This window comes from Glycine soja, chromosome 2, assembly GCF_004193775.1.
Source record: "Glycine soja cultivar W05 chromosome 2, ASM419377v2, whole genome shotgun sequence".
Classification (NCBI taxonomy): domain Eukaryota; kingdom Viridiplantae; phylum Streptophyta; class Magnoliopsida; order Fabales; family Fabaceae; genus Glycine; species Glycine soja.
The window spans coordinates 25750496-25776574 of NC_041003.1; the positions used below are offsets into that span (position 1 = coordinate 25750496).

Here is a 26079-nt window from a genome sequence, read left to right on the forward strand (position 1 = left end):
TGTATTTGGTCTGGCATGTGCAAAATTACTTGCTATTAGTCCCAGTAAGAAATCCCCATCTTCTCTATGATTTCTGGACAGTCAAATAACTGGCTGGCTACTTGTCTAGCCTGAGAATTCCATTACAAGAGATACCAATTAGGGAGATCCTATGTGGTGTGCAAGGCTGCACAATATTATTTTGATGCTAATTTTAGTAATTACTGCGGTTCAATTGATTTAATTTACTTTGGAAAGATCCTTTGATTTGCATGTGACATTGTAAAGAGAAACATGTCCCTGTCGGTGGAATAAATAGTAAATCCAAGGATATACATGAAAGATATAATTGTTTGCACAAATATTTTGGGCATGTGAATGCACATAATTGTTTTAATGTTTTATTGACTTACACTTTATGGTATCCAACTTCTTATTCAACATTTGTTTTGTTTTCAACAGTCTGAAAACTTGTGAGCCTGAGTTTCTTGTTTCTACTCCTGAGAGGCTATTGGAGCTTGTTTCTACGAAGGCAATTGATATTTCTGGGGTATCCATGCTGGTAGGTAGCCTTTTCTTCCAATGCCCCATTTATACAATCTTTTCTCTTTCGGTTACTATCTTATGCTTATTCCTTGTTATTGTATGTTAAATAATTTTTAACAGCAAGCAATCAGGAGGTTGAAATATGATAATACAAACTTTTGTTTTCAGTTACACTGTATATGTCATCTTTCTTAAACGGAAATTTGCAAGCACAATTCAAATGGTTTATATGTAATAAATTGGTTTCTGTAATTGTGTGTTGTATCACACAAATGATCCTTCATTTATAGTGAAATTGATTACAAAGGAAACATAATATTCCCTAATAATGATTATAATCCCTAATGATGGAACCCTAATTTGCGGATTGAATTTTTAGCATCAACAAATTGGAGAATCTATTTGGGACTTTCTGAAATTGGAAAAAATAAAAAAGAAAAAGACAGAATTAGAAATGGAGATGGAAAGAACAACGCCACAATCTTGGAAGATTAATAACTTGAGAATGATTCGTCACAAAGAATAGAATTCTTTGATAAGAACATAAGGTTCCACACAAGAACCAAGAGAGACATTCTCTCAATTGTGTCTAATATGAAATTTCATCAAAAGCTACCAACAAGTGTTCAAAGAATCTATTTATAACTCTTGTTAATAACCCCAAATTAGGCCCAAGGCCCAATAACTAATCTAATAATCAAAAGACTTGAAAATAACAATAAAAAGGTAACTGTCCATCACAGGTCCAAAAATAAGCCCAAATATATATATATATATATATATATATATATATGAACAGAATTTAAGTACCAGGGGTACTATGTACATAGATAGGATTCCATACACATGGTTCCTCAGTGAAACTAATATAGTTTGATTAGGAACCATATTATGGCTACATATGTAATACAATTGCCAGAAATCCAAGCAAAACTACCCTCTACTGATACATAAAGCCTTGTCGAATGTGACTTGATCATTGATTAAAGTGAATTGTGAAATCTTTCTCCAAGTTTCCAAGTCAAGTCCAGATTAAGAATATTGCATTCTCGAACAACTTATTGCCATTGAAAGGTGCATTGGAGATTATAATTCTATTTCGCATCTGCCAAATGGACCATGCTACAGCCATCCACCACCATTGCCATCTCTTGACCCTTATGCCATCCACCTGAACAAATGAATGTTGGAGGAAATGATGTCTTGGGTTTGATGGAAACACTTTTAATATTCATCCAAGACATAGTTTCCCACCAGATAGGCTGGATCTTCATGCAATGAATGAATAAATGGGAAGCCTCCTCCTCCATACAACCACAAAAAGGGCATGACAAATCCATGATCTGCACTTGTCTCCTCTGCAAATTTTTCTTTGTTGACAGTCTATCTCTAAATAATCTCCACGCAAATACAGCAATCTTACTAGGGATCTTTAATTTCCATAACTCCTCAAAACAATCCTCCTTACTTCCAACTGCTCCCCCCTCCCATAACAACTGATAGGCACTATGAGTAGAATATGTGCTTGATGGGTGTCCTATCCACTCTCATTCATCATCTCCTTGTTGCTCTATGGTCATGCCTTCAACCTCTCCAAGGAAACTGATAGCCGAATCAATTTCACAATCGAACAATGGTCTTCTCCAGGTAAAGTGCCACTTCCACCAATTATCCTTGTGAGATCCCAGTTGTCGGATAGTCTGGTGTTGCTGTGATGAGATGAGGTAAAGTCTAGGATATTTTTCTGCTAATGATTCCTCCTGACATATCTACCTATCCTCCCAGAATTTAATTCTATCTCCAACTCCTACCTTCCATCTAAATCCATCTTGGAGAACCCTTCCCTGGTATGAATGATGTACAACCCTTTTTAAATCCCTCCTCCATGCTGACTCGTTGGCTGCCCTACCTGCTTCCTCCAAAACCCTCCATCCACCATATTTAGACTCCACTACTTTAGCCCAAAGTTCCCCTTGGTTCGGTAAAAGATGCCACTTCCATTTGCTTAGGAGAGCGAGATTAAAAGTGTTGATGTCCTTGATGCCGAGCCCTCTCCTTTCTTTTGGTAAGCACATTGTCTCCCGCCTAATCCATGCAATCTTGTTTTGGTCAGAATCTCCTCCCCATAGGAATCTACGTTGTATTTTCACTAGCTTATCCACCACTGATTGAGGCACCCTGAAAAAGGAAAAGAAATAGATAGGAATTGATGTTAGTACTGATTGTATTAATGTCACTCTCCCCCTAAACGAAATGTGCCTTTGCTTCCATTTTGCTAGTTTTCTCTTACATTTTTGGATAATCGAATCCCACATCTGACACTACCTCGGGTTGGCCCCTATGGGTATACGAAGATAAACAAAAGGAAAAGCCAGCAAACTACAGTCCAGATAATTGGCCGCATCTTGCTTCCATTGATCTGTTACTCCGAAAGCTCCAAAACAGTTCTTAAAAAATTGATCTTTAAGCCAGAGACCAGCTCAAAAGACCTTAGGATAACCTTTATAGCTTCAACATTCTCCTGAGATGGTTCCCCAAAAAAGATTGTGTCATCCGCATACTGTAGGATGCTGATGGGCACATTATTGGCACCAACTAGGAAGCCCTTGTACAGGTTTTCCTTAATAGCTCTCCTATCAACCTAGTCAAACCTTCGACAACAATATTAAATAGGAAAGGTGTGGGTCCCCTTGCCTGTCGGGCTACCATTCACCAGAATAGAAATAGATGCAGATTTCACACACCCTTCAATCCACTTGACCCATTTCGGACTGAAACTTGTTCTCTTCAGCATATATAGCAAAAAATTCTATGAGACTGAGTCATATGCCTTTTCATAATCCACTTTGAAGATAAGGCATGATTTATTACTCCTCTTGGCTTCATCTATCACCTCATTTGTTATGAGTGCACTATGAAATAAATGTCTCCCTTCAGTGAAAGCAGATTGGGCCTCGTTGATGATAGATGGCATCACCTTCTTCATTCGTTTAACCAATAGTTTCGCCACAATCTTATACATACAACCTATAAGAGAGATAGGTCGATAATCGTTCAAGAGATGTGGATCAGACACCTTGGGGATTAATGCTAAGAAGGATGCATTACAACCCCTAGGGAAAACACCATTGGCATGAAATTCATCTAAAAAGCGAAGCACATCTGGTTTAAACAACTGCCAAAACTTCTTTATGAACTTGAAGTTGAAGCCATCAGGCCCTGGGCATCGGTCACTTCCACAATCCCAAATAGCTTGCCTTACTTCCTCCTCTTGAAAAGGGGCCACCAACATACTATTCTGATGTTGGTTGATGGTCTGAAAATTAATACCATCAAGCCTGGGCCTGCAATAATCTGGTTCTTGAAATCTTTGTGAAAAGAAAACCCTGACTTCCTCCTTCACCTTATGTGGCTCATCTATCCATGTTCCATCAAGCATGACCCCTTCTAGAGAATTATTCCTGCGGTTAGCACTAATCAACAGGTGGAAGTAGCGTGAATTGCAATCACTCTCTTGGATCCATCTTGATCTTGCTTTTTGCCTCAACATAGATTCATGAGCTTGGGCCGCTACCCATAGGGCTTCCTGTAATTGTCTCCTCTTCATGCCTTCTTGTAAAGATAGCTGCCTCTGAATTGTGTCTTCCTCTAGTTTATTTAGTTCAGACTCAATCTTTTTGACCTTTTTGAAGGTATCACCATACTGTTCCTTGTTTCAACTCTTCATCCTTTGTTTTAATCTCTTAAATTTATCTTTGAGCACAAATCCTCCCTAACCTGATTGCTGATGAGATGTCCAACATTGATGAACGAGTTCCTTGAAGGAATTGTCTGATAGCCAACAGTCCAAAACCCTAAAAGGTTTAGGACCCCAATCAATAGCCTTAGATCGAAGTAGAATTGGACAATGATCTGAGAAATTTCTGGTAAGAGTAGTTTGGAAGCTTGCAGGCCATCTTCCAAGTCACTCTGGGGATACCAGAAACTTGTCCAACCTGCTCCTTGAAGCATCATTTGGTTTGTACCAAGTGAACTTTCTACCCAGTCATGGTACCTCAAGAACCTCCATATCATCTATCCATTCATTAAATTCATTGATGTTGCTATTTGCAAATACCCTTTGGCAACTGCCAAATCTTTCATCAAGGTCCCTGATGGAATTAAAGTTGCCCAAGATGCACCAAAGCCCCCTTGACACTGCTTCTTTTAGCTGCTTTACGGTATCCCAGAGAAGTCTCTTATTATGGATGTCACATGGTGATTAGATGGTAACTATGTTGACCTGCTGTGCTTCTCTGATCCATTCCCTCACCAAGAGAATAAAACCATTTCCAATAACTTTCCTCTGAAGCTTAAATAATTTTTCACACTACGCACAATATACCACCTGCTGTGTTAGTAGCAGGCTGAATCTCCCATGAAACCTCTACATCCCCCCATAACGCCTGACACATAGCATTGTCAATCATTTCTTTCTTTGTTTCTTGAAGACAAGACATATCCGCAGCCTCCATCTTTCTCAATCTTCTAATTGCTGCCCATTTTACACCCCTCCCCAAACCCCTAACATTGTATGAAACTATATTTATTGACTCCTTATGCTATCTCCCCGCCTTTCCGCTTCTGTCCTGTCCCTTTCTTCCATCTGCTTAATTTTTTCAATGATTATTTTCTGCTCCTCCACACCTGAAACCTCCACTTGTTTAGCCTTGCTCCAGATATGAACTACCTCTTGATTGTGCTGGATTTCGGATTCTGAATTTGCACCTAAATCTCCATTTTGAATAATAAGGGATATGCTCTGATACCATCTTAAGATTCTTTGAATGTAAATTTAAGCCTAACTCAATCCCAAAAGCTAGTGCGAGGGGTGAGAGTTGCCCTTCACTTATATACTCTTAAGTGACTTTATCTTTAGCCAATGTGGGACTTGAGTTTTTTCCAATACAAAATATGCAGCTAATCAAATCTTATAATTATGGGATTTAAATCCTATCTATAAAAGGAAATAAAATATATAGTGGGATTTTGACAGTATCCATTTTTCAAATCAATTTTGGAGAAATAACTAGAACCATGCAACTCATCTAACATGTCATCAAGTTTAGGGATAAGATGTCTATACCTTACAGTGATGTTGTTGATGACTCTACAATCCATGCACATTCTCCAAGTTTCATCCTTCTTTGGCACCAAGATGATGGGTATAGCACATGGGCTCAAGCTTTCTTTCACCCATCCTTTTTCCATCAAGCTCTCCACATGCCTTTGGATCTCTTTTGTCTCTTCTAAATTGCTTCTATATGTTGACTTATTTGGTAAGGACGCTCCTGGGATGAGATCAATTTGGTGCTCTATCTCTCTCAAAGGAGGTAACCCATGAGGGGTGTCTTTGGGGAAGACATCCCCAAACTCCTTCAATAATTCTTCCACACCTTAGGCAAAGAACTAGCAACAGAAGACAAACCATAATCATGAAACATTAGTAAATACATAGGTTGCCTAGCTAGCATCACTCTCTTCACCTCTTTTTCTCTCATGAACAAGCTCTGTATTTTTCTCTCTTCTTGATTTTCATCTTTTTTTACAGTTTCGCTTTTTTTTTTATCTCCACTCTTTTCTTTCTTTTCTCTCCTTTCATGCTTTCTCTTTTCATCAATTTTGTTTTTCTCTTCTTTTCTCTCTTGTTCTCTTTTCACTCTCATTTTTATTTGATCCTCACAAACCTCACTTGGAGACAAAGGTGTGAGGGTCACCTTTTTTCCTTTATGTACAAATGGAAATTTGTTTGTGACATCATTATGGACAACATACCTATCATACTATCAAGGCCTTCCAAGTAAGAAATGGCTAGCCTCCATAGGGACTACATCAAACAGTATCTCATCAACATACTTTCCAATGGAGAAGCATATCAAAACTTGTCTATCTACAATTAGCTCCCTATTCTCACTCAACCATTGTAGTTTGTAAGGCCTAGGGTGAGGGGAAGTTTTCAAAGCAATTAAACGTCTCCGCATCAGTATCTCATCAACTGTCCATGTTGTTTGTAAAATGTCTCCGTGTCAGTAGTAAAGGACATAAAAGTGGAATATTCCACAATTAAACGATCCAGCTTACCTAGGATGTCTGCATGTCCATGTTCTCCAACTTAATGTTCATTAGGCTGGTGAGTACACAGTAGAAGTGATGGACATTGTAGGAATAAACTTTCTTGGACTTGGTCCACACATATTAACAGTTTGTCAAAGCCTAGTACCATGGTTGGAGGTTAGGGGCAAGAGAGAACCACAAGACACTACATAAAGAGGTGTCAATTTGCTTCCAACGAGCTTGGTTGTTGGTTGGAACATTTGTCAATTTTTTCGTCAAGTGATCGGCACGGCCTTGGCCTCGGAACCAAACTAAACAACAGCGGCCCAAGTGCTATAGCTGGCTGTCCTGATGAGTTTTTTGCACAGGATCAGCGGAACAGTGGTAAAAGTCACAGCGGAACTCAAGGCGGATGCGGTAGCCATGAGAAAAGTGCCAAATAGCAGTCAAAACAACCAAATGTGGTCAAACAGTAGCCAAGCGGTGCCAAACAGTGCTCAAACAAGGCCACCATAAGTGGAGGGTCATGACGGGAGGGTCGCCGGAAGAGGGTTTGTCGGAAAAGGTGTGCCATGCACTGAGAGATTGCTGGCGCATGAGATCCATGCCATAAATAGTTTTTCTGACATCTAGCTTCGAAATATTATTTTGTGTTTCTTTTTCAGCATCTGCTTGAACTTTCTGACTATATATAGTTAAGTAAATTGAGGAATGACTCGATCATTGTTTAGTTGTAGGGAAGGGAAAGGATTTGGGGGGATAACATTTCCGTGGAATCAACTGATTTTTTATCTTCAACATTGCTATATTTGGGTGGTAGAAACTTAGTTGATTTTACTCAAGTTATGTTCCACTTTTGCCATGTTATTTCTGTTATTGATCCTAAGATTCACATTTGTGCTTATTCGTTATTATTTTAAGTAAAAGTCATATGTTTTGAAATTGAGTGAAAAATTATGAGCATCTTTTTATATATGAAAATTACTGTATCTGCTGGCATATGGGTTTCTACAAATAAAGTATTCCATGTATTATACATAACTGAGTTCTAATCGTCTCTTATTATAATTTATTCCATTTATCATGGGTTGACGATTCTTTTGATGTTAATAGGTTATTGATGGGCTTAATACTATCTGTAGTGCTGGCCACGCTGATACAGTAAAATCCATCAAGAATTGTATTTCTGGCAATCCCCGTGTTGTGATTTTCAATGATTGTGTCAGCCACATGTCGATCCCAATGGTTCGATATCTTCTGACAGGATCAATTTGTAGAGTCTCTCTCAATAATTCAATTAACAGCCTAAGTTCGTACATTATCCAATCTGTTGAAGTGTGTACGTCAGAAGAAGATAAAGTTGTTATGGTAAAGTTTATTGGTCTGCGTGGCATGAATTCTATTTCATAAATTTGTATCGTAATTAGCACTTAGGTAAAAAAAGGTTTACCAATTTTGCTTGATAGTGTGATATGTAGATTACCTGGGACTTTTCAACAAAGGAAATTTAATATAACAACTTACATATATTTGCAAGGTCTCCATAGGCTCAAATTATTTGACCTCAACTAGATATATTTTTCCCTTTCTATGAGGCTACAATTGCATTAAATATTTTGTTGATCTGTGCATCAAGTTTAGGATTTCAATTGGTATGTGTTTATTGTTCTACTTCTATGTTTGAATTTTCTCAATAACTTTATTTCCAGAACATTTACAATCTTTGTTTCATCTTTCACAAACCAATGTTTATATCTTCAAAAGCCTAAGTGCATATTATTCAGCTCTGGATAATGCTTGCATCTAGTTATTCATTTGTTTAGATACTTAAGTTTAAAAGCTCTAATGAGATTATTAATTCTTGCAGAGCATCGAAGCCCTGGATCAATTTCAGAGCAACAGTACACAGAATTCAAACATGCTATATATTTTAAGCAAAGATGTCAAGTGCCATAAATTGGTCAAGACTCTCAAATCCAAGGGTTATTCCGTTTCACTTGATTCTGATGCAGCAAATATTAATGATAGGTAAAGCATCAAATTTGGTTTTACATATGTTGGTTTGAAATTTTTTATTTTGATATCTAACATATCCAAGAGAACATTGTAGTAAGTTACAGGAAATCTACTGTACTGAAAATAGAAATGTATTCTCAGTGACTATTGCAGCTATCATCTGTTATTATGATTTTAAGAAACCTCCAATTAGGTCCAGCTTTGGTTGGCTCATCTTAGTTTCTAGTAACTTTCTGTGATCGAATGTTCCAACCTATTTTACAGTTTTCAAATCCAAAAATCACCATTATGCTTGGTCCAATTAAGAATGTTAAGCCATGGTTGATTTTGTTTTGTGCACCAGTAAAGCTGTTGTTTCTGTTTCTAGAGGCAAACTGGATTTCTTCTAATTGTTAACAATGGTCCATGCATTCAATTAGGATCTTATTAAGAACCAAAGATTCTTGCTGAATGCCTGGATGTATATGAAAGGACTTCTGTTTGTAAAATCAACCCTTGGTGAAATAAGGGTTGGGGTAGGGTTGTGAGGGAAGAAGCAACAAATAATATTCACTAGTGAGCCCAAGTTGACTAGTGGACCCTGAGCATTACAGAACACTGAGAACAGACAGCTGGCAGTGTGTGAATGCAGAGGGTCCTGGTTGGGAGAGAGCTGAATGTTTATAGGGAGGGTGTAGGAAGTTGTGAGAAGAGGAAGAAAAGTTTTGGTGGAAAGTGGGTGGGCATTGGCATGGGTGGAGATTGCTTATTGCAGTCTCTGGATATCTTTCTTTTGTTTCTTCTCTCCAATCTAAAATGCTACTGTTTCCGTGTTTTCCAGAGGCTTTCCCTCTTTTGTTTCAAACTGAGCTCGCATTTGCTGAATACATAATATTCACTCTCTTTTATACATGATTCCCAGTAATATTTACTCTGGTCCTTTTTAGAAGACCCAATTAACTGATTCACAAGGAAATTAGTTAATATAGTAACATTAAATTTGTCCTAAAGTTATGTATTTTTCCAAAAATTACTCCCAACATTAATGAAACAGTTGAAGCTTGAAATTTGAGTGAGGAAAAAATGTCTCTCACTAAGCTTATTCATAACTTGGTAAGATTACAAAATATATAGAGAAAAGATGGAAGAGAGAGACAGCCTACTCTCAGGCATATCTCTGCTAATTTCTCAGATAAGCAAGATATTACATCAGTCATACATCAAGTAAAGCAAGATATTCAACACTCCCCCTCAAGCTGGAGCATATAAATCATATGCACCAAGCTTGGAACATATAGACTGAATCCTAGGTCCTCTTAGGGACTTAGTCAAAATATCTGCTGGTTGATCATTGGAACTAATGAACTCAATGACAATCTCCTTGGACAATAGTTTCTCCCGAATGAAATGACAATCAATCTCTATGTGTTTAGTTCTCTCATGAAAAACAAGATTTGAAGCAATGTGAAGAGCAGCCTGATTATCACAATATAACTTCATTTGTCCAATTTCACAAAATCTCAACTCTTGGAGAAGTTGCTTAACCCACATAAGCTCACATGTAACCATAGCCATAGATCGATATTCAGCTTCTGCACTGGATCGAGCAACAACCGTTTGCTTCTTGCTTTTTCAAGAAATAATATTCCCTCTAATGAAGACATAATAATTTGATGTGGCTCTCCTATCCATGGGACAGTCAGTCCAATCTGCATCACAATATCCTGATAGTTGAGTATTACCCTTGTCATCATATAACAATCCTTTCCCAGGAGCTCTCTTAACATATCTAAGAATACGCATGACAGCATTCCAATGATCGACATGAGGATTCTGCATGAATTGACTAACTACTCCAACAGCAAAGAAAATATCAGGTCTTGTAATGGTGAGATTAATGAGCTTTCCTACAAGTCTCCTATACCTCTTAGAATCAGGATAAACTTCACTCTGATCTGCCATGAGCTTCAGGTTTGGGTCCATAGGACTATCAACAGGTCTACAATTTTGCACGTCTGTTTTCTCCAGAATATCCAAAGCATACTTCTTTTGAGAGATCATGACACCATCTCTAGATTGAGCCACCTCAATACCAAGAAAATACTTCGAATGCCCTAAATCTTTGGTCTGGAAATGACTGAATAGGTGCTCCTTTAGCTGGACAATCTTAGTAGTTTCATTCCCTGTAATCACTATATCATCAACATAAACCATTAGATAAACACACTTTCCAGGGGATGTATGACAGTAAAATACAGAATGATCAGCTTCACTTCGTTTCAGTCCAAAAAGCTAATAACATGACTAAATTTACCAAACCAGGCTCGAGGAGATTGCTTCAAACCATAGAGAGACCAGTGAAGCTTACACACAAGACCAGACTCCCCCTGAGCAACAAACCCAGGAGGTTGTTCCATATAAATATCCTCTTCAAGATCACCATGGAGGAAGACATTCTTAATATCAAGTTGATGGAGAGGCCAGTGGCGCATGGCAGCCATAGCAACAAACAGGCGAACAATAGTGATTTTGGCTACAGGAGAAAAAGTATCACAATAATAAAGACCATATATTTGTGTGTAGCCTTTAGCTACCAAGCGAGCCTTAAGTCGATCAAATGCACCATTGGGCCCAACTTTAACAGTATAGACCCATCTACAACCCACAGTTGTCTTGCCAGGAGGAAGGGGAACAAGTTCCCATGTACCATTATTTTCAAGAGCCTACATTTCATCAATCATAGCCTGTCGCCAGCCAGGATGATCAAGTGCCTCACGGACAATGGAAGGGATAGTAAGTGATGATAATGAGAAAACAAAGGAAGTATATGAAGGAGACAAACGGTGATAACTTAAGAAATTATAAATAGGATGGGGATTACGAGTAGAACAAGTACCTTTCCTGATGGCAATGGGCCAGTCTGAGTCAGAATGAGGAGAAGAAGTGGAAGGAGAGGAATGACCCATGAGTTGAGGACTGGTTGAAGAAGGATGTGGATCACGAGAAGAGACTTCAGGTACGATAGATCCAACTTGTCTTGTCCTGTGTTGATATGTCATAAGAGGTGGAGGAGCAACTTCAAGTGAATTTGGTGGAGAAGATGGGATAACTCTGACATTTTGGTCTGAATTACCTGTAGGACAAAAAGAAGGAATTGGAAGAACTTCCTGGAGAGAAGAGGGATGATCCATGGAAGATGAAAAGAAGGGTGTGTCTTCAAAGAAGGTTACATCTACAAACATATAGTATTGTCTGGTGGTTGGAGAATAGCACTTGTAACCCTTTTGAAGACGAGAATAACCCAAGAAGACACACTTGACTGACCTAGCAGAAAGTTTGTCCAAATCAGGAGAAAGATTATGGACAAAACAAGTACAACCAAACACTTTGGGAGAAATATGAAACAATGGATCATGAGAAAAAATAATTGAATGACGAACTTGGTTGTCAAGAGAAGAAGAAGGCATCCTGTTAATTAAGTAACAAGCAGTAAGCACTGCATCTCCCCAATGATGGGTAGGAACATTGGAGTTTAACATTAGGGAGCGTGCAGTTTCAAGAAGATGACGATTCTTCCTCTCTGCTATACCATTTTGTTGAGGTGTATGAGGACATGTGGACTGATGTAGAATACCTTTTGAAGATAAAAAGGAAGAGAGATCATGAGAGAAATACTCTTTAGCATTATCACTTCTGAAAATCTTAATTGATTTGTCAAATTGATTCTCAATTTCCTTAAAGAATGATATGAGTATAGATAAAAGTTCAGATCTGTCTTTCATTAAGTAAATCCAAGTACATCTGGAAAATTCATCAATGAAGGTTACAAAATATCGAAAACCAAAAGATGCAACACGACTTGGTTCCCAAATATCAGAGTGAATGATAGAGAAAGCTGAGTCACATCTTTGTACAGTTTGAGAAAAAGATGATCTACCATGTTTTCCTAGTTGACAAGACTCAATCTTAGACTCTAAGATTCTTGAGACTAGGGATCATCATTTTCAACTTTGGTAGACTTGGATGGCCCAGACGATCCTGCAAAAGCTTGGGTTTTGAGGATGCAAAACAAGACACAGGAAAGCTGGATTCTAAATAATAAAATCCTTGTGATTCACGTCCTTTTCCAATTAGTCGACCCGTCTCATGTTCCTGAATAACAAAAGAATCAGCGGCAAAGGTTACTAAACAATTTAATGAGCGAGTCAACTGACTTAAAGAGATTAGATTATATGGACACTGAGGAACAAATAAAACATAATTTGATTGCAATGAAGGAGATAATGAAACTTGACCACTTCCTTGGGATGTAACTTTGGAACCATTAGCTACAGTAACAAGGTGAGGAACTTTTGAAAAAGAAATGGATGAGAAGGAGGACTTGTTACCAGAGATATGATCAGAGGCATTTGAGTCAAGTATCCAAGGACTAGGACTTCCAATGAATTGAGAAACACAAGCTGTTGAAAAACATGGTGCTGATGAGGATGATGCTTGATTGCTGGACTTCTCGGACTTGAGCCTCAAATACTCCTGATACTTTTCATTAGAGAATCCGGACTCCGGTTTTTCTGACTTAGACACCTGTGCTACTTTTTCAGGAGAGCCATGTAGTGAGTAACAGTTTTCTTGAGTGTAGCCCATCCTCTTCCAATAGGTGCAATGAGGACTTTCACCTCTTCCACCACGACCTCCTCTACTGTTACGGCCTCCCCCTCTCCCACGAGGTGCAACCATAGCCGATGTTTCCACCGCATCAGCTAGGTTTTCATCTTTCAACATATGTGGCACACGAAGCAGTCTAGTGATGAGAGAGTCCATTGATGGGACTTGATCTCCAGCAAGAACCTGATCTCGCACATGGTCAAAGTCTGAATGTAGACTCCTCAGGATAAGGACTATGTAGAACTTATCTAGTTTTCTATTCACTTCCTCTAACGAATCAGCCACCAGAAACCTCTTCAACTCTTCTACTGCAGCCCGAGCTTTTCCTATATGAGCAATCATGCCATGGCTGGTTTGTTTGAGGGCTGTAACCTTCATGGTTGCATCAAACAAACTCTGAATATCATTGACAAAGATTTCTTGGGCCTTCTTCTAGAAAGAACAAAATGTTTTGAATGATCTAAGGATCTTCAAAACGTCTGGCAAAACTGATTGTCATAAAACTGCACAAAGCTGATAATCCAGCTTCTGCCATTCAGGTCTTTTATCGATTGGAACCTCCTCAGCACCTTTCTCCAAGTGGTAATGGTGACCTTGGCCGAGAAACCACAGCTCCATTGAAGCAGACTAAGATAAATAATTTTTCCAGTTGAGTTTAGTTGTTGTGATGATTGGAGTTCCGGAGAAGGAGAGAACTTGACCAGACGAAGCCATTTCTACTCAAGAACACAAAATCCTAAGAGTAAACGGAGAGATGAGCAAGGTCGACACGTTCTGAGTGTCGAAACCAAAGACTGAAGGCTGGAATGGCCTCAGGACGCGCCGACGAGACGACTGGCGTTGGTCTGGCCGGATTCCGGCGCTAAGAAGACAGCGTGTGGCGACCACGCGCCGATGTGGGTGACGGACGGTGAGGGTGTGTGGTGACGCGTGGGTGACCTGTTGGTCATGCGACTTGTGGGGTTGGGTTGTGCTTCTCGAGGCGCACCAAATCCTGCTTGTCACCGGAAAAATGGCGATGACGGTGGCGGCATGGTGGCCGATGGCAGCGGACGGCGGCGTGTATAAATTCAGCTCTGATGCCAAGTTGAAGCTTGAAATTTGAGTGAGAAAAAAATGTCTCTCACTAAGCTTATTCATAACTTGATAAGATTACAAAATATATAGAGAAAAGATGGAAGATAGAGACAGCCTACTCTCAGGCCTATCTCTGCTAACTTCTCAGATAAGCAAAATATTACATCAGTCATACATCAAGTAAAGCAAGATATTTAAGCAAGATATTCAACAGAAACAGACTCTTGTTCTTTTTTGAATTCTTTTAATTCTCTCACCAATAATATATTTATTACTTTAATTTTTATGGGCTATGTATGTCAAGAGGCAAATTAGGGTTCTCAAACTGCTCTTCATACAAGGGAAAGATAGACTTCCATAGAGCTTAAAATATTAATGCATTCCACCTATTATTTGTTGAACTAAGAGAAGTGACTCATAATTAAGCATTTTTCTGTTAAAAAAATAATAATAATACTAGAGGCATTTCAAATTGGTTCTTATACAAACCAAGCAAAACCTCTAATTTGGTTCCTTATGAAAAGGACCAGAGGGAGTATTGTTTTTTCATAACTGATTTGTTGGATTTGGTAGGAGGCAGGGCTAGCTGATTGTAAAGTTTCCAACTAATTATCTTTTTGTTGAATGTTCAATAGGAGCTTACTGTTTTGTTTTACAGGGTGGATTCAGACCGCAGAGCAGCGGTTTCTTTGATTGATTTGGTGCAAATCTCTACTACGGATATAGGGACGTATGATGTGGTAGTCCTACCTAGTTTTGTACCCTCAATTGACACTTACGTGCATATTTTGACAAAGATGGCTCGCACAAGTGTCAATGGTGTATTGCACAGTTTCTTAACAAAAAGAGATACAGAACTTGCTGCACCGTTGATTGCGGTTCTTGAACAATGCGGTCAGGAAGTGCCTCAGACCCTTCAGGATCTGAATCATACATCGAACATGTTGGAAGATTGAATGTTGAAGGTGCTTAGTCATCAATTTTTTTATGTTCATTCCGTCTCTGCGGCTCATGATATCAAAAGATCAATTCCTTTTACTTTGGAATTTGGGCTGGGAGCTGAGTGGTAGGGATTGTAGGTTTCCTATGCTTGGAATTTGGAAACCTTCACGTTAAGAATCCCATTAAGAAATTTTTTGCAATATTATCTCTGCTTCTGTTTCAAGACTGTATTTTACTGTAATCGAATGAGCTTCTTTGTCGCAACATCATTTTGTTGCTTTTGTAGCAGCATAGAAACAAACATTTAATTCTTTAGATACTATCTTTTATTAAAATTAAGATTTTATTTTAGTAACTTATTAGTAAGTGTTTTAAGATTAGCATTAATTTTTAAAGTGAAATTTTAATTATAATTAGGAAACAGTGCTAATATCTTAAAACTGAATTTAAGTTTTTTTTTTGAAAGCATCTTGTCCCACTGTATTGTGTACCAACTTGGCATCCATGCATTTAGGGCATCATCATAATTCCAGCAACTTTTTCACTTCGAGTTTTTAAATGGGTTTCACCATTATATACCACTTGCATACTTTTAATAATTAATTTGTCGGTAATCCGGTTATTTCACTAAATGATTTTTTATAAAAGAATTAAAAAAAAGGTACTGTAAAAAAAGTAAAAAGACTAACATTCATATATTATTATTATTATTATCATCATCATGTAGGCTTTGGGTTCCTTAAAAAAAGGATGCACTTTGGGACTTTATTCTTCTACATTGTTATGTGAATTTTATTGTTGCAACCCTTGCATGGGTAAAACACCATCACCTTGAGCACTGCCGTTGCTACTACCACAAAAAAAGTAAAAGAACTGTAATCAAAATTGTAAAAAATAGAATGAAGATCAGAAGAAAACTCTATCAAAAACAGAAAATCCAACACACGACACATTCCGATCTTTAAAGCAAACTCACTCATTTGATATTGTGATTCTCTTGTTTTATTGTGCCCGCCAAAGATGCAACACACTTGTTGGGAACAATAACCGTGATTATTTATTTACAAAAACAAAATTAAAATATCAAAATAACAAAAACAAAAGATGGATGAAAGTTGGAGAAAGAAAAGATTAACGAAAAGAGAGAGTAATAATAATAATAATAATAATAATAATAATAATAATAATATGGTACGAAGGTTGAACAATATATTTGTCACCAATGCTAATGTCTAGTGTAGTCGATCACATCTGCTTAGAAAAAAAAGATAATAAATCTAAAATTGTCCCGCAAAAACATATACCATATTTTATTCTATAATGATTAATAAGCAAATTAAAAATTATCTACTAATACATCAGATGAAGCTTGTCCACTCAATATTTCTTCAAATATAGTAAGTCATATACACGTTCAGGAATTTCAAGAACCTCATGTTTTTTAGTTGTACATCCACCCAATAAAGCATCAATTTATTTTCTTCCCTATTTTTTTATTTTCTGATTAGAGAAAAAATAAGAAACTATAGGAGAATATAATAATAATAATAATAATAATAATAAAACAAAGCACACAAAAAGAAACTTGATCGTTGAAATATGATACAATGATTCAACAATTAATTACGTTTATATTAATATTTAATGAATTATTATATATAGTAATCAATTATTATATGTTAATAAATGTAATGAAAGTCATAATTTCTTGATGCTGAATCATTGTATGTTAAGATGATTTGATTGGATAACAATTAAAGTAATTAAAAAAATTCAATTGGAATAATATGTTTACTATTACTATTAGCATCAACATTGAATAAATTAAATAAATATTAATTGATTACATGTTAATAAATTAATAATAACAATTAAAGTATTATATATTAACCTTAATGATACGATAAACGCTGCAATCATTGGGACTCCGTTAGTTTCTCTCAATTCCCTGCGCTTTATCTTTTTGTCATTTGATTCAACAACTTCTCTTGATTTATATCAATTTTTGTCTCTTTTAATTATGGGTCTACATTATACAACTCACTCATTTCACCAACCAATAATATAATATGCTATTACTATAAGCGAAGAATAGGTTGTTTATTTTACAAAAGTGAGAATAAAAAAATGCATAATCTCGAGAAGAAAAAATTGAGTAAGAATCAATGACTTATTTGTCATATAAGAATAACAAAAAACAAATAGTTTCCAATCATTGGTTGATGGAAGAGATACAATAACTTCAATTTTGTGAATATTGAAGCAAGAATCCTATCCTTGCCAGAATGTGAAAGCCTAAAAATTGATATACCCAAAGTGAGAATAAAAAAAATGCAGAATCTTAGAAAAATAAACATTAAAACACAAAAAAAGAATGTTGTTTTAATTAATATAATTTTCTGTTTTCATCAAGCAAGAGCTATGAACAGATTGCTACTTGAGAAATTCTTCTTCCACCATCTTAGTAACTATGCATGCAGCTCATCAATAACACTTGATCAAGACACAGGGTTCCACATCTCTGACTCTGAAATGCTAATAAAAACTTCTAAAAATAATATTACATCATCACACTTGATCAAGTAGGAGAAAAAACATAATAAAATAGAATCTATCAATAAAGCCACAACTGCATGAAATTTGAATTCCAAAAAAAAAAATAAAAAATATATGAAATTAAAAAAATTATCAGACACAAATAATACATGAATATAGAATGAAGGGGGGGGGGGGGGGATTGTAACAATGAGAATTAGGTATCAATCAAATTTTTAAGAAAATAATATATTATTTTAAATACTTTTCTATAGAATCAGTCTCTTTTTCAAAAAAAGAGAAAGTTTGTTTTTTTTTAAGATGGTAAACAAATAGTATAAATAAATAAATTAAATTTTTTCTTAAATGTTTTAAAAATAATTGATGCAACATAATTTGGGAATTATTTTTCTTATTATGTAACTATTTTTTTTAGTACATGCAAAGGATCACATAGGAAGTGTTGTAAGGTTTGCTATGGTGGTGTTTTGCGGGTTCCAGTTTGTGTTCTTGTTTCAGGTTTTCATTTTTCATTCCAAAAACAGACATGCACAGTTAAAACATTATTAAAGAAACTGAATACCTTTCTGTAGATTCTATTGTGAGTCCATTTGAATCACACCTCAGAGTCTGAAAAACTTCATCAAGTGGCACGATTTCCTGCAAAGAGATTAAAAGGAAAAAAGAAAAAAAAAATAGAATAAAACCATAATCCACACAAAAATTGAGGAAATTTGCCAAAAAAACAAAACAGAACTTAAAACTTCCAACACCAGGAACATAAAAACAAAACCCAGAATCACTCATCAATCCCATGCTTACTACTCGTATTTTTCAACTGCAAAAAGAAAAAGGTAGACATGAATGATATGGCGGCAAGAAACACATCACCGACCAGTGAAGCAGAACATAGTAATGTCTTGGAACATAATACCTGTTGTAGCAAAAAATAAAGTAAAAAACATTAGCTACCAAGCTGCAGTGAAAATGTTCATATCCTTTTTTGTTGTTATGCTAGAAAAAAAACAGCAACAACAACGTTTTTTTCCTTATTGTTTTTTTACCTGTAACAACAGAAAGCAATAGAGTAGTAATGTCTTGGAACATAATACCTGTTGTAGCAAAAAATAAAATAAAAAACATTAGAAAAACAAACATGCATGAGAACGAAAACCAAACATCCATGAGAACATAAAAAACACTAAACAAACAACCATGAATTACCAGGAAAACATCAATAACAGGAAGCAAAAGTCAAAACTTCTCCACTCAACAAAAAATGGACAACAGCAAAGGGACCAAAAACACAAAAAAATGAAAAGTTAACATGCTTGAGAACAAAAATAAAACATGCATGAGAACATCAGGGAAAGAAAAAAAACTCATATTGTCAACAAATCATTTCCTTACACCTTCGATGCAAAAGGAAAACCATCTTGGCCCTTTAACAAATGGGAATGGAGGCTCCTAAAATTACCCTCAGTACCTGATCAAGCAAAAAATAAAACTTGTACTGTCAACAAATCTAAAAGAACCTGAAGAAGCAGAAAAATAAAAAAAAAATCTGAAGAAGCGGAATGCTAGAAATACCTTGGCAACTCTGGTTGTAGCTCTAGACCAATGGGAAATGGCAATTGAGGGAAATAAAAAACAAAAAATAAATATGAAATTTAATGGAAAAGATCCATATAAGTGTGAGGAAATTCGGAGACGCGTTCCATCTCCATGATTAAGAGAACCACGAAAACTTCAAAGAGATTTGAAGGAAAAGATTCAAAAATAGAAAGATAAAAGATAAAAGAAAAAGAGGAGAGGATTGAGGAAGAGAAAAAGAAAGAGGGAGAAAGAGAAGATTGAGGAAGAGAAAAAGAAGATTGAGGAAGGGAGAGTAACATGGAGAAGACTCAGGAAGAGAGAGGAGAGTTCCGATTATTAAGTGAAATTAAATGGGGAGTGAAAATCCGCCAATCAAGGAGTGACATATATTCGAAACTGCACTTGCAACGCGACATGTGGCGGGGGCAACAGAAAAAAGGTGCAAAAAAATAAAGGGGCAAAATGATCAAAAAACCGAAAAAAGTGACATGTGTCGCAATTCTAGATAGGGGCACAATAGGCTTTTCCAGATACTTCTCTTTTATAGATAGTATATAGATAATAGGCTTCTCTAGTAACTTTGGGTATTGGTTGTTGCTAGGTGTACCCAACAATATTGTTTGTGCACACAACAATTTCAGTGAAGTGACAAAAATGTCCTTCACTTAATTTTAAAAATTCTCTCCCTCTCATCTCCCTCAGGCATTCTATATTCTTCCGCTGCAACGTAGCTTCCTCCTTTGTCTTTGCGTTATCGTTGTCACATCGTCGCCGTCTCAGTCTCCATTGGCTCCGTTCAGGTCGTCCGCACCACAGCAGTGGTTTTCTGCCGTCAAGGTAAGTTTTTTTTTTGTTTCGTGGTTTATTATTGCCTTTGGTATCCGTGTAACACATACAAATTATCTAATTCGTAATCCGTATAACTCATACAGATTAGGTAACCATATGCTTTTTTAAAATTATTAAATTAATTTTATTTATTTTTTAATAGTAAATGTTTTTTATATTTATAAAAATATTATTTTGATTTTTGTTTTTAAATATTTATTTTTTATTAAATATAAATAAGTTTGTAAATCATTATTGTTTAATTTTTAAATAAAAGATTATTTTTTTATGTTTTTAAATAGTAATTTTTTTAATTGTAAATATATTATTTTGTTTTTTGTTTATAAATGATTATTGTTTATTAAAAAAATAGATTATTTTGAATTAGATCAAAATTAATTGTTACAAAATTTATTATGTAGATTTACATGTGCATTAAATATACGTTAGAAATTTTAGTGTTATATATAACAACATTAATTATTTTATAAGATAATTGATTTATTAGCCTAGTTGGTTAGAGCGTTATGCTAATAACGCGAAAGTCAAAGGTTTGATTCCTACATGGATCATTAATTTTAAATTAATTTGTAAAACATGCTTTTGAAAAGATTCTTACATGGACCATTAATTCGTAAAACATACTTTTGAATTTTTTTTTTTAAAATCGTATGGGTCACTTATGGATTTTGGATTTCAATTGACCATTTTTTGAAAAGAGTGATATATTTGGACGCCTATAAATTTAAATACTATTAATATCTCTCATTTCTCTATCACTCTTTTCCTATTATACTAAATCATCAATCAAATGAGTTACTTATTTCTCTTTCTCTTCCTTTCTCTCTCAAGGTGTAGATATCTCAAGGCGTGTTTAACAAACATTTTCTTTTTGAAAAGTATACAAAAGATGAAAAAAAGTAAGCAAGTGTTATCTTCACCCTTATTATTTTTAGGGGTATTCAGTCTCTTTAAACTTTAATTTTTTTAAATATCATCCTAAATTTTAATTTTATCTTAACTATTTCTTGGAATTTATCTCTTTTATAAATAGAAATCATGAACTTTGAATTGTTATGATTGATCTTAGAGTTTAATGGTATCAACACTTTTAATGTATGATAGTTTTATACTGTTACAACAATGTTGGTATAGAAAAATGTTGATCTTAACAATGTTTTAATAAGACGATTTTTCAAGGATTATTCAACAATTAAAGCAAGACAATTTTAACAAGACAATCTTAACAATGTTTTAAAAAAATGTTATCTCAATGATGTTGATCTTAGAGTCCAATGGAGTTTTAACAAGATAATTTTTCAAGGATTATTCAACTATTAAAACAATGAAAAGGACATAGAAGCAAGCTAGGATTCAAAGAGAAACTTAGAATGACTCTAGAGTAAAGTAAAAAAAAGTTAAAAAAAAGACTAAAAAATCTCTAGCTTTGACACTTGTTTTCGCACTAATTTTAAATTGAAATTTCGAAACTAAGATTGGTATCAAATAGGCACCAATTATAGAATAAATTTTGAGTCAAAACAACAAGTACACTTCTCTTTCACCTTTTTTTTTTTGGATACTGATTTTTCTGCCAACTTGTGTGATTTTTCGTATTTTTTCCTTTTATCCAAATCACTTGGTTCTTTTTTTCTAACTTTTTTTCTAGATATTTCGTATTTTTTCCTTTTATCCAAATCGCTTGGTTCTTTTTTTCTAACTTCTTTTCCAGATATCTAGATAATTCAGTAAAAATGTCTGCTCAAAATTCATAGTGATCAATTCTCAGTAATTTTTACAAGTTCGTATGTCCAAGCTGCCAGCACCAGCGATTTCAGACTTAAATTTTTTTTAACATGGAATATTGATTGCCTTGGGCTTACTTTCAACCTTCCTATGTATGTTGAACTCTCTAGGCTTGTTTATCACAGTTTTAGGAGTTCAATATTCACTTAGAATCTGTAACATCCCATTTTTCGTAAACTAATTTAAAAAAGATTGTTATTTGTAAATAAATAGAGTTTAAAAATGATGAGGTTTTATAATTAAATAAATAAGGGGAAATAACTTTATTAATTAAAATAATGATTTGAGAGAAAATAAAAAGGATATTTTATTATTCATTTGATGGAGAATAAAATAGAGTTTCTTTTTTTATAAAATAATAAAAATAAATAAATAGAGTAAATAATAGGTTGTGAATACCCCTAGCTATAAATAGAAAAAAGCTAGGTCAGTTTTCAGACTAACTCTGCCGCCTCCTCCGCCTCTCAATTTCGTTCTCCCTTCTCAACCTCTCTTTTCCCATAGACCACCAAACATATCTTAGAAAAAAAATGATCTCGGACTCATTAACCGTTGGATCATCGTGAAATTTAAGAACCATGTTCTCAGCCCAATTCCGAGCATTCTCACCGTTGGGAATTTTAAAATCATTTCTAAGCTTAGAGGAATACCCTTCGCATTGTAGCCTTTTATTTTCCCGCAGAAACCCAAAACTGTCTCAGTAAAACTATGATCCTGGATTTGTTAACCGTTGGATTATATTCGAATTGGGATATGTTGTTAGAAATTCAATTGCACAAACTTTCACTGTTGGGATTTGCAAGATAATATTTGTGGAGGGAGAAAAATGAATCACATGAAGATAGTGCAAGTGGAGACTTCAATTCCTTCTCATTCTCTCTAACGTTTGGGAACCCTATCAGAGCAACCAGAGGAATCTCAAGAACTTGTTATAGATGTCTCTATCGCTGTCGGAAGACATGTGAACCCGCTTAGAGGTAAGGGATGGGTTATTCACAATTGGGGGTTAGTGAGATCATGTATAGGGATCCTTAGAGAATTAAATTAGGGTTTTATTTTGGGATGTTTATTAAATTGCAATTTTTCCTTTATGATTATAAATAAAATATTGATGTTCTAATGAAAATTTCTTGATAAATTGTGCTCCTGATATTTGTATATTTTGACCTATGATTTTGATATAATTGTGTAATATTATTTGAGGGGTTTTACTCCCCAGGTTGTGATAGTCTTTTGTATAAATTGTTATATTGAGGATATGAAATGATGATTCAAATTGTGAGTATGTGATGAATTAAACATGTGATGAATGATGGAATACATGTATATTGATATGTGTATTGTGTTGTGAGCTATGAATCGTGCAATCACACAACTGTAAGACCCTTTAAGGGCGACGAGTATTGTGATGGGATCCACTGTGGGAACCCGACGGGTTAAAATGACTTTGAAAACAATTAAGTAATTGTGTGTATTGCATAGTTCGTAGGTAAAGTGTATATGATTCATGAGGTGTGATAATGTGTTAAATTGAGATTATACCGTTGTGATTGAGATCGAATGTATGTGATAAATTGAGTATGTATATGATTGAGATATATATGCGCATTGAGATGTTGTGTGCATTGAGTTGTGAACTATGAATTGTACAATCACATGACCATAAGTCCCTTTAAGGGCGACGAGTTAATGTTAAATCCCTTTAAGGGCGACGAGTTAAAACTATTTTGAGAACAATTGAGGAGTCGTGTGTTTTGTACAGTTCATAGATAGAGTCTGTGTGCTAAAATGTTTTCTGGGTTGGACCTGAATCAGGAGGGAGAGGCCCTGATGGACTCTTCGGAGTGTAGGCCTTGGGGGTCACCCGGTTTGAGTGCTCCTTTAAGCCTGTGCCTATCCCACATGGTTGGAGCATTCTCGCAAAACACTGTGACTCTGACTAGTCTCCCTATGATATTACCTAGTGAGAGTGACTTGACTTGCTAGTGTGTGGTTCGTCTTGTCATGTACTCCTCGGTGCCTGACGAGGTTTTTCATTGACATGGTACCACATTACATATAGGATTGAGTCTTAGTGTATCTGCTACATAATGCTTGTGTATTGTTCTATATTGATTGATTTGATGATATGATGTTTTGACTATTGAGTATGCGAATGTTGTGAAAATGAATGAGACGTGTGGTGGAATAACGTGAGTTATGCTCAAGTAAATTGTATTTGTTATATAATATTTATACCTATATGTTGTCTTATTTTTCTCTATTAGTTAGGAATGTGATAACTCACTCCCTCTGCTGTCTGTGTTTGGATCCTGTGATGATCTTGAACTTTGTGTTCGGAGGAGCAGATGACTAGGTGAATTACTTTAAGGAACCTTGTGCTGAAGAATGTCGGGACACAATGCTCTGATAGGATGTGACATTACCTTGTTTTGAGCCAAAATAATTTATTAATTATTTGAACAAGTTTTATTATGGTGTTAGAAAAGTGAATGTAAGCCTTTTACCATTTTGAAAAGCTTGTATTTAAATGTATTTTAAAAAAAATTAATTAAATTTGATCTCTTATTTCTTTTATTTATTTATATATATATGTCGGGGTAGAGGGGGTCACATGATCAAAATTTCAGCCACCAATTCATTCACCAAAACTCAAATTCACAATAGACACAATCATAAGGAAACCTAAAAGTTCAAGAAAAGGTTCACAATCAAAGACTCTCTAAGAATTTTGAATGAACATGTTAAGGACTAATTAACATGCAAGATTTGACTCAAATCAAATAATAAGTTAAAAGAATTTCATACACTCATGAACAAATGAGTTAGACAAAGAAACAAGAAAAATAAAATTTAGCACAACTTAAGAAATCTTATGTGACAAGTTTCATGACTAGACATGACTTCTATGAAAAAACTACAATAGGTGAACAAGTCACTCTAGATTTTTGAGATTTTATTCTACTTTAATGTTTTTGTAAGAATTTTATGGTTTAGGTTTCTGCCACAAAAAATAACAAGATAAAACTCAAAGGAAACACAATTCATGGTTCAAGAACAAGAACAAGAAATTTGAACCATAGAAAATCAAATATAGCTTCTACAACAAGTTTAATCGGTGGAAACTCTAAAGAATCATGTTAGCAACATTTAGCACAAGACATGTGAGGAGATACATGGAGAAAAATGAAGAAACAACAATGGAGGAAAAGGTAAAGTTGAAAATTAATGGAGGTTTAAGGAGCACTTACTTGAAGCTCTTGTGCTTTGATTACCACTTGATGGAAGCTTGCTTGTGAAACTTCAATGGAGGTTGGATCTTTGAGCTTCAATGAGTTCCTTCAATGGTGATTTTTCACCATGGAGATGCAACGGAAGACAAAGGAGAAGTGGTGAGAGGAGGCGCCATCCACTAGGGAATAAGCCATGGAAGAAGGAGCTTCGCCACCAAGAATGTGCCTTGGATAAGAAGCTTGGAGGGGATGCTTCAATGGAGGAAAAGAAAGAGAGAGAGAAAGAAAGAGGGGGGAGCACGAAATTGAAGGAAGAAAAAGAGGGAGAGAAGTTGAACTTTGAGTTGTGTCTCACAAGACTCTCATTCATTAAAGTTACCACAAGTGTTACACATACTTCTATTTATAGCCTAGGTAGCTTCCTTGAGAAACTTCCTTGAGAAGCTTCCTTGAGAAACTTCCTTGAGAAGCTACTTTGAGAAGCTTCCTTGAGAAGCTAGAGCTTAGCTACACACACCCCTCTAATAACTAAGCTCACCTCCTTGACAAACTTCCTTGAGAAGATTCCTAGAAAAGTTAGAGCTTAGCTACACACACCTCTCTAATAGCTAATCTCACTTCCTAAAGTTGAGAAGCTAGAGCTTTAAGCTCACCTTCTTGAGATGAGAAGTAAGAGCTTATCTACACACCCCCTATAATAGCTAAGCTCACCCCTATGTCAAAATTCATGAAAATATAAAAAAGTCCCTACTACAAAGACTACTCAAAATGTCCTGAAATACAA

At 35.5% G+C, this 26079-nt stretch overlaps 1 protein-coding gene across 1 annotated transcript in view; it reads left to right on the forward strand.

Annotated features, from left to right (window-relative positions):
* The window catches only part of LOC114391609 (pre-mRNA-processing ATP-dependent RNA helicase prp5), a 31987-nt gene extending 16355 nt beyond the window's left edge, over positions 1 to 15632 (forward strand). Inside the window, exons 4-7 of the mRNA XM_028352596.1 lie at positions 442 to 541; positions 7732 to 7986; positions 8486 to 8646; positions 15014 to 15632. Of these exons, the coding sequence (XP_028208397.1) occupies positions 442 to 541; positions 7732 to 7986; positions 8486 to 8646; positions 15014 to 15311 (814 nt within the window). The 3' untranslated portion in view covers positions 15312 to 15632. The remainder of the gene's footprint in view (positions 1 to 441; positions 542 to 7731; positions 7987 to 8485; positions 8647 to 15013) is intronic.
* Positions 15633 to 26079: the final 10447 nt, after the last annotated feature.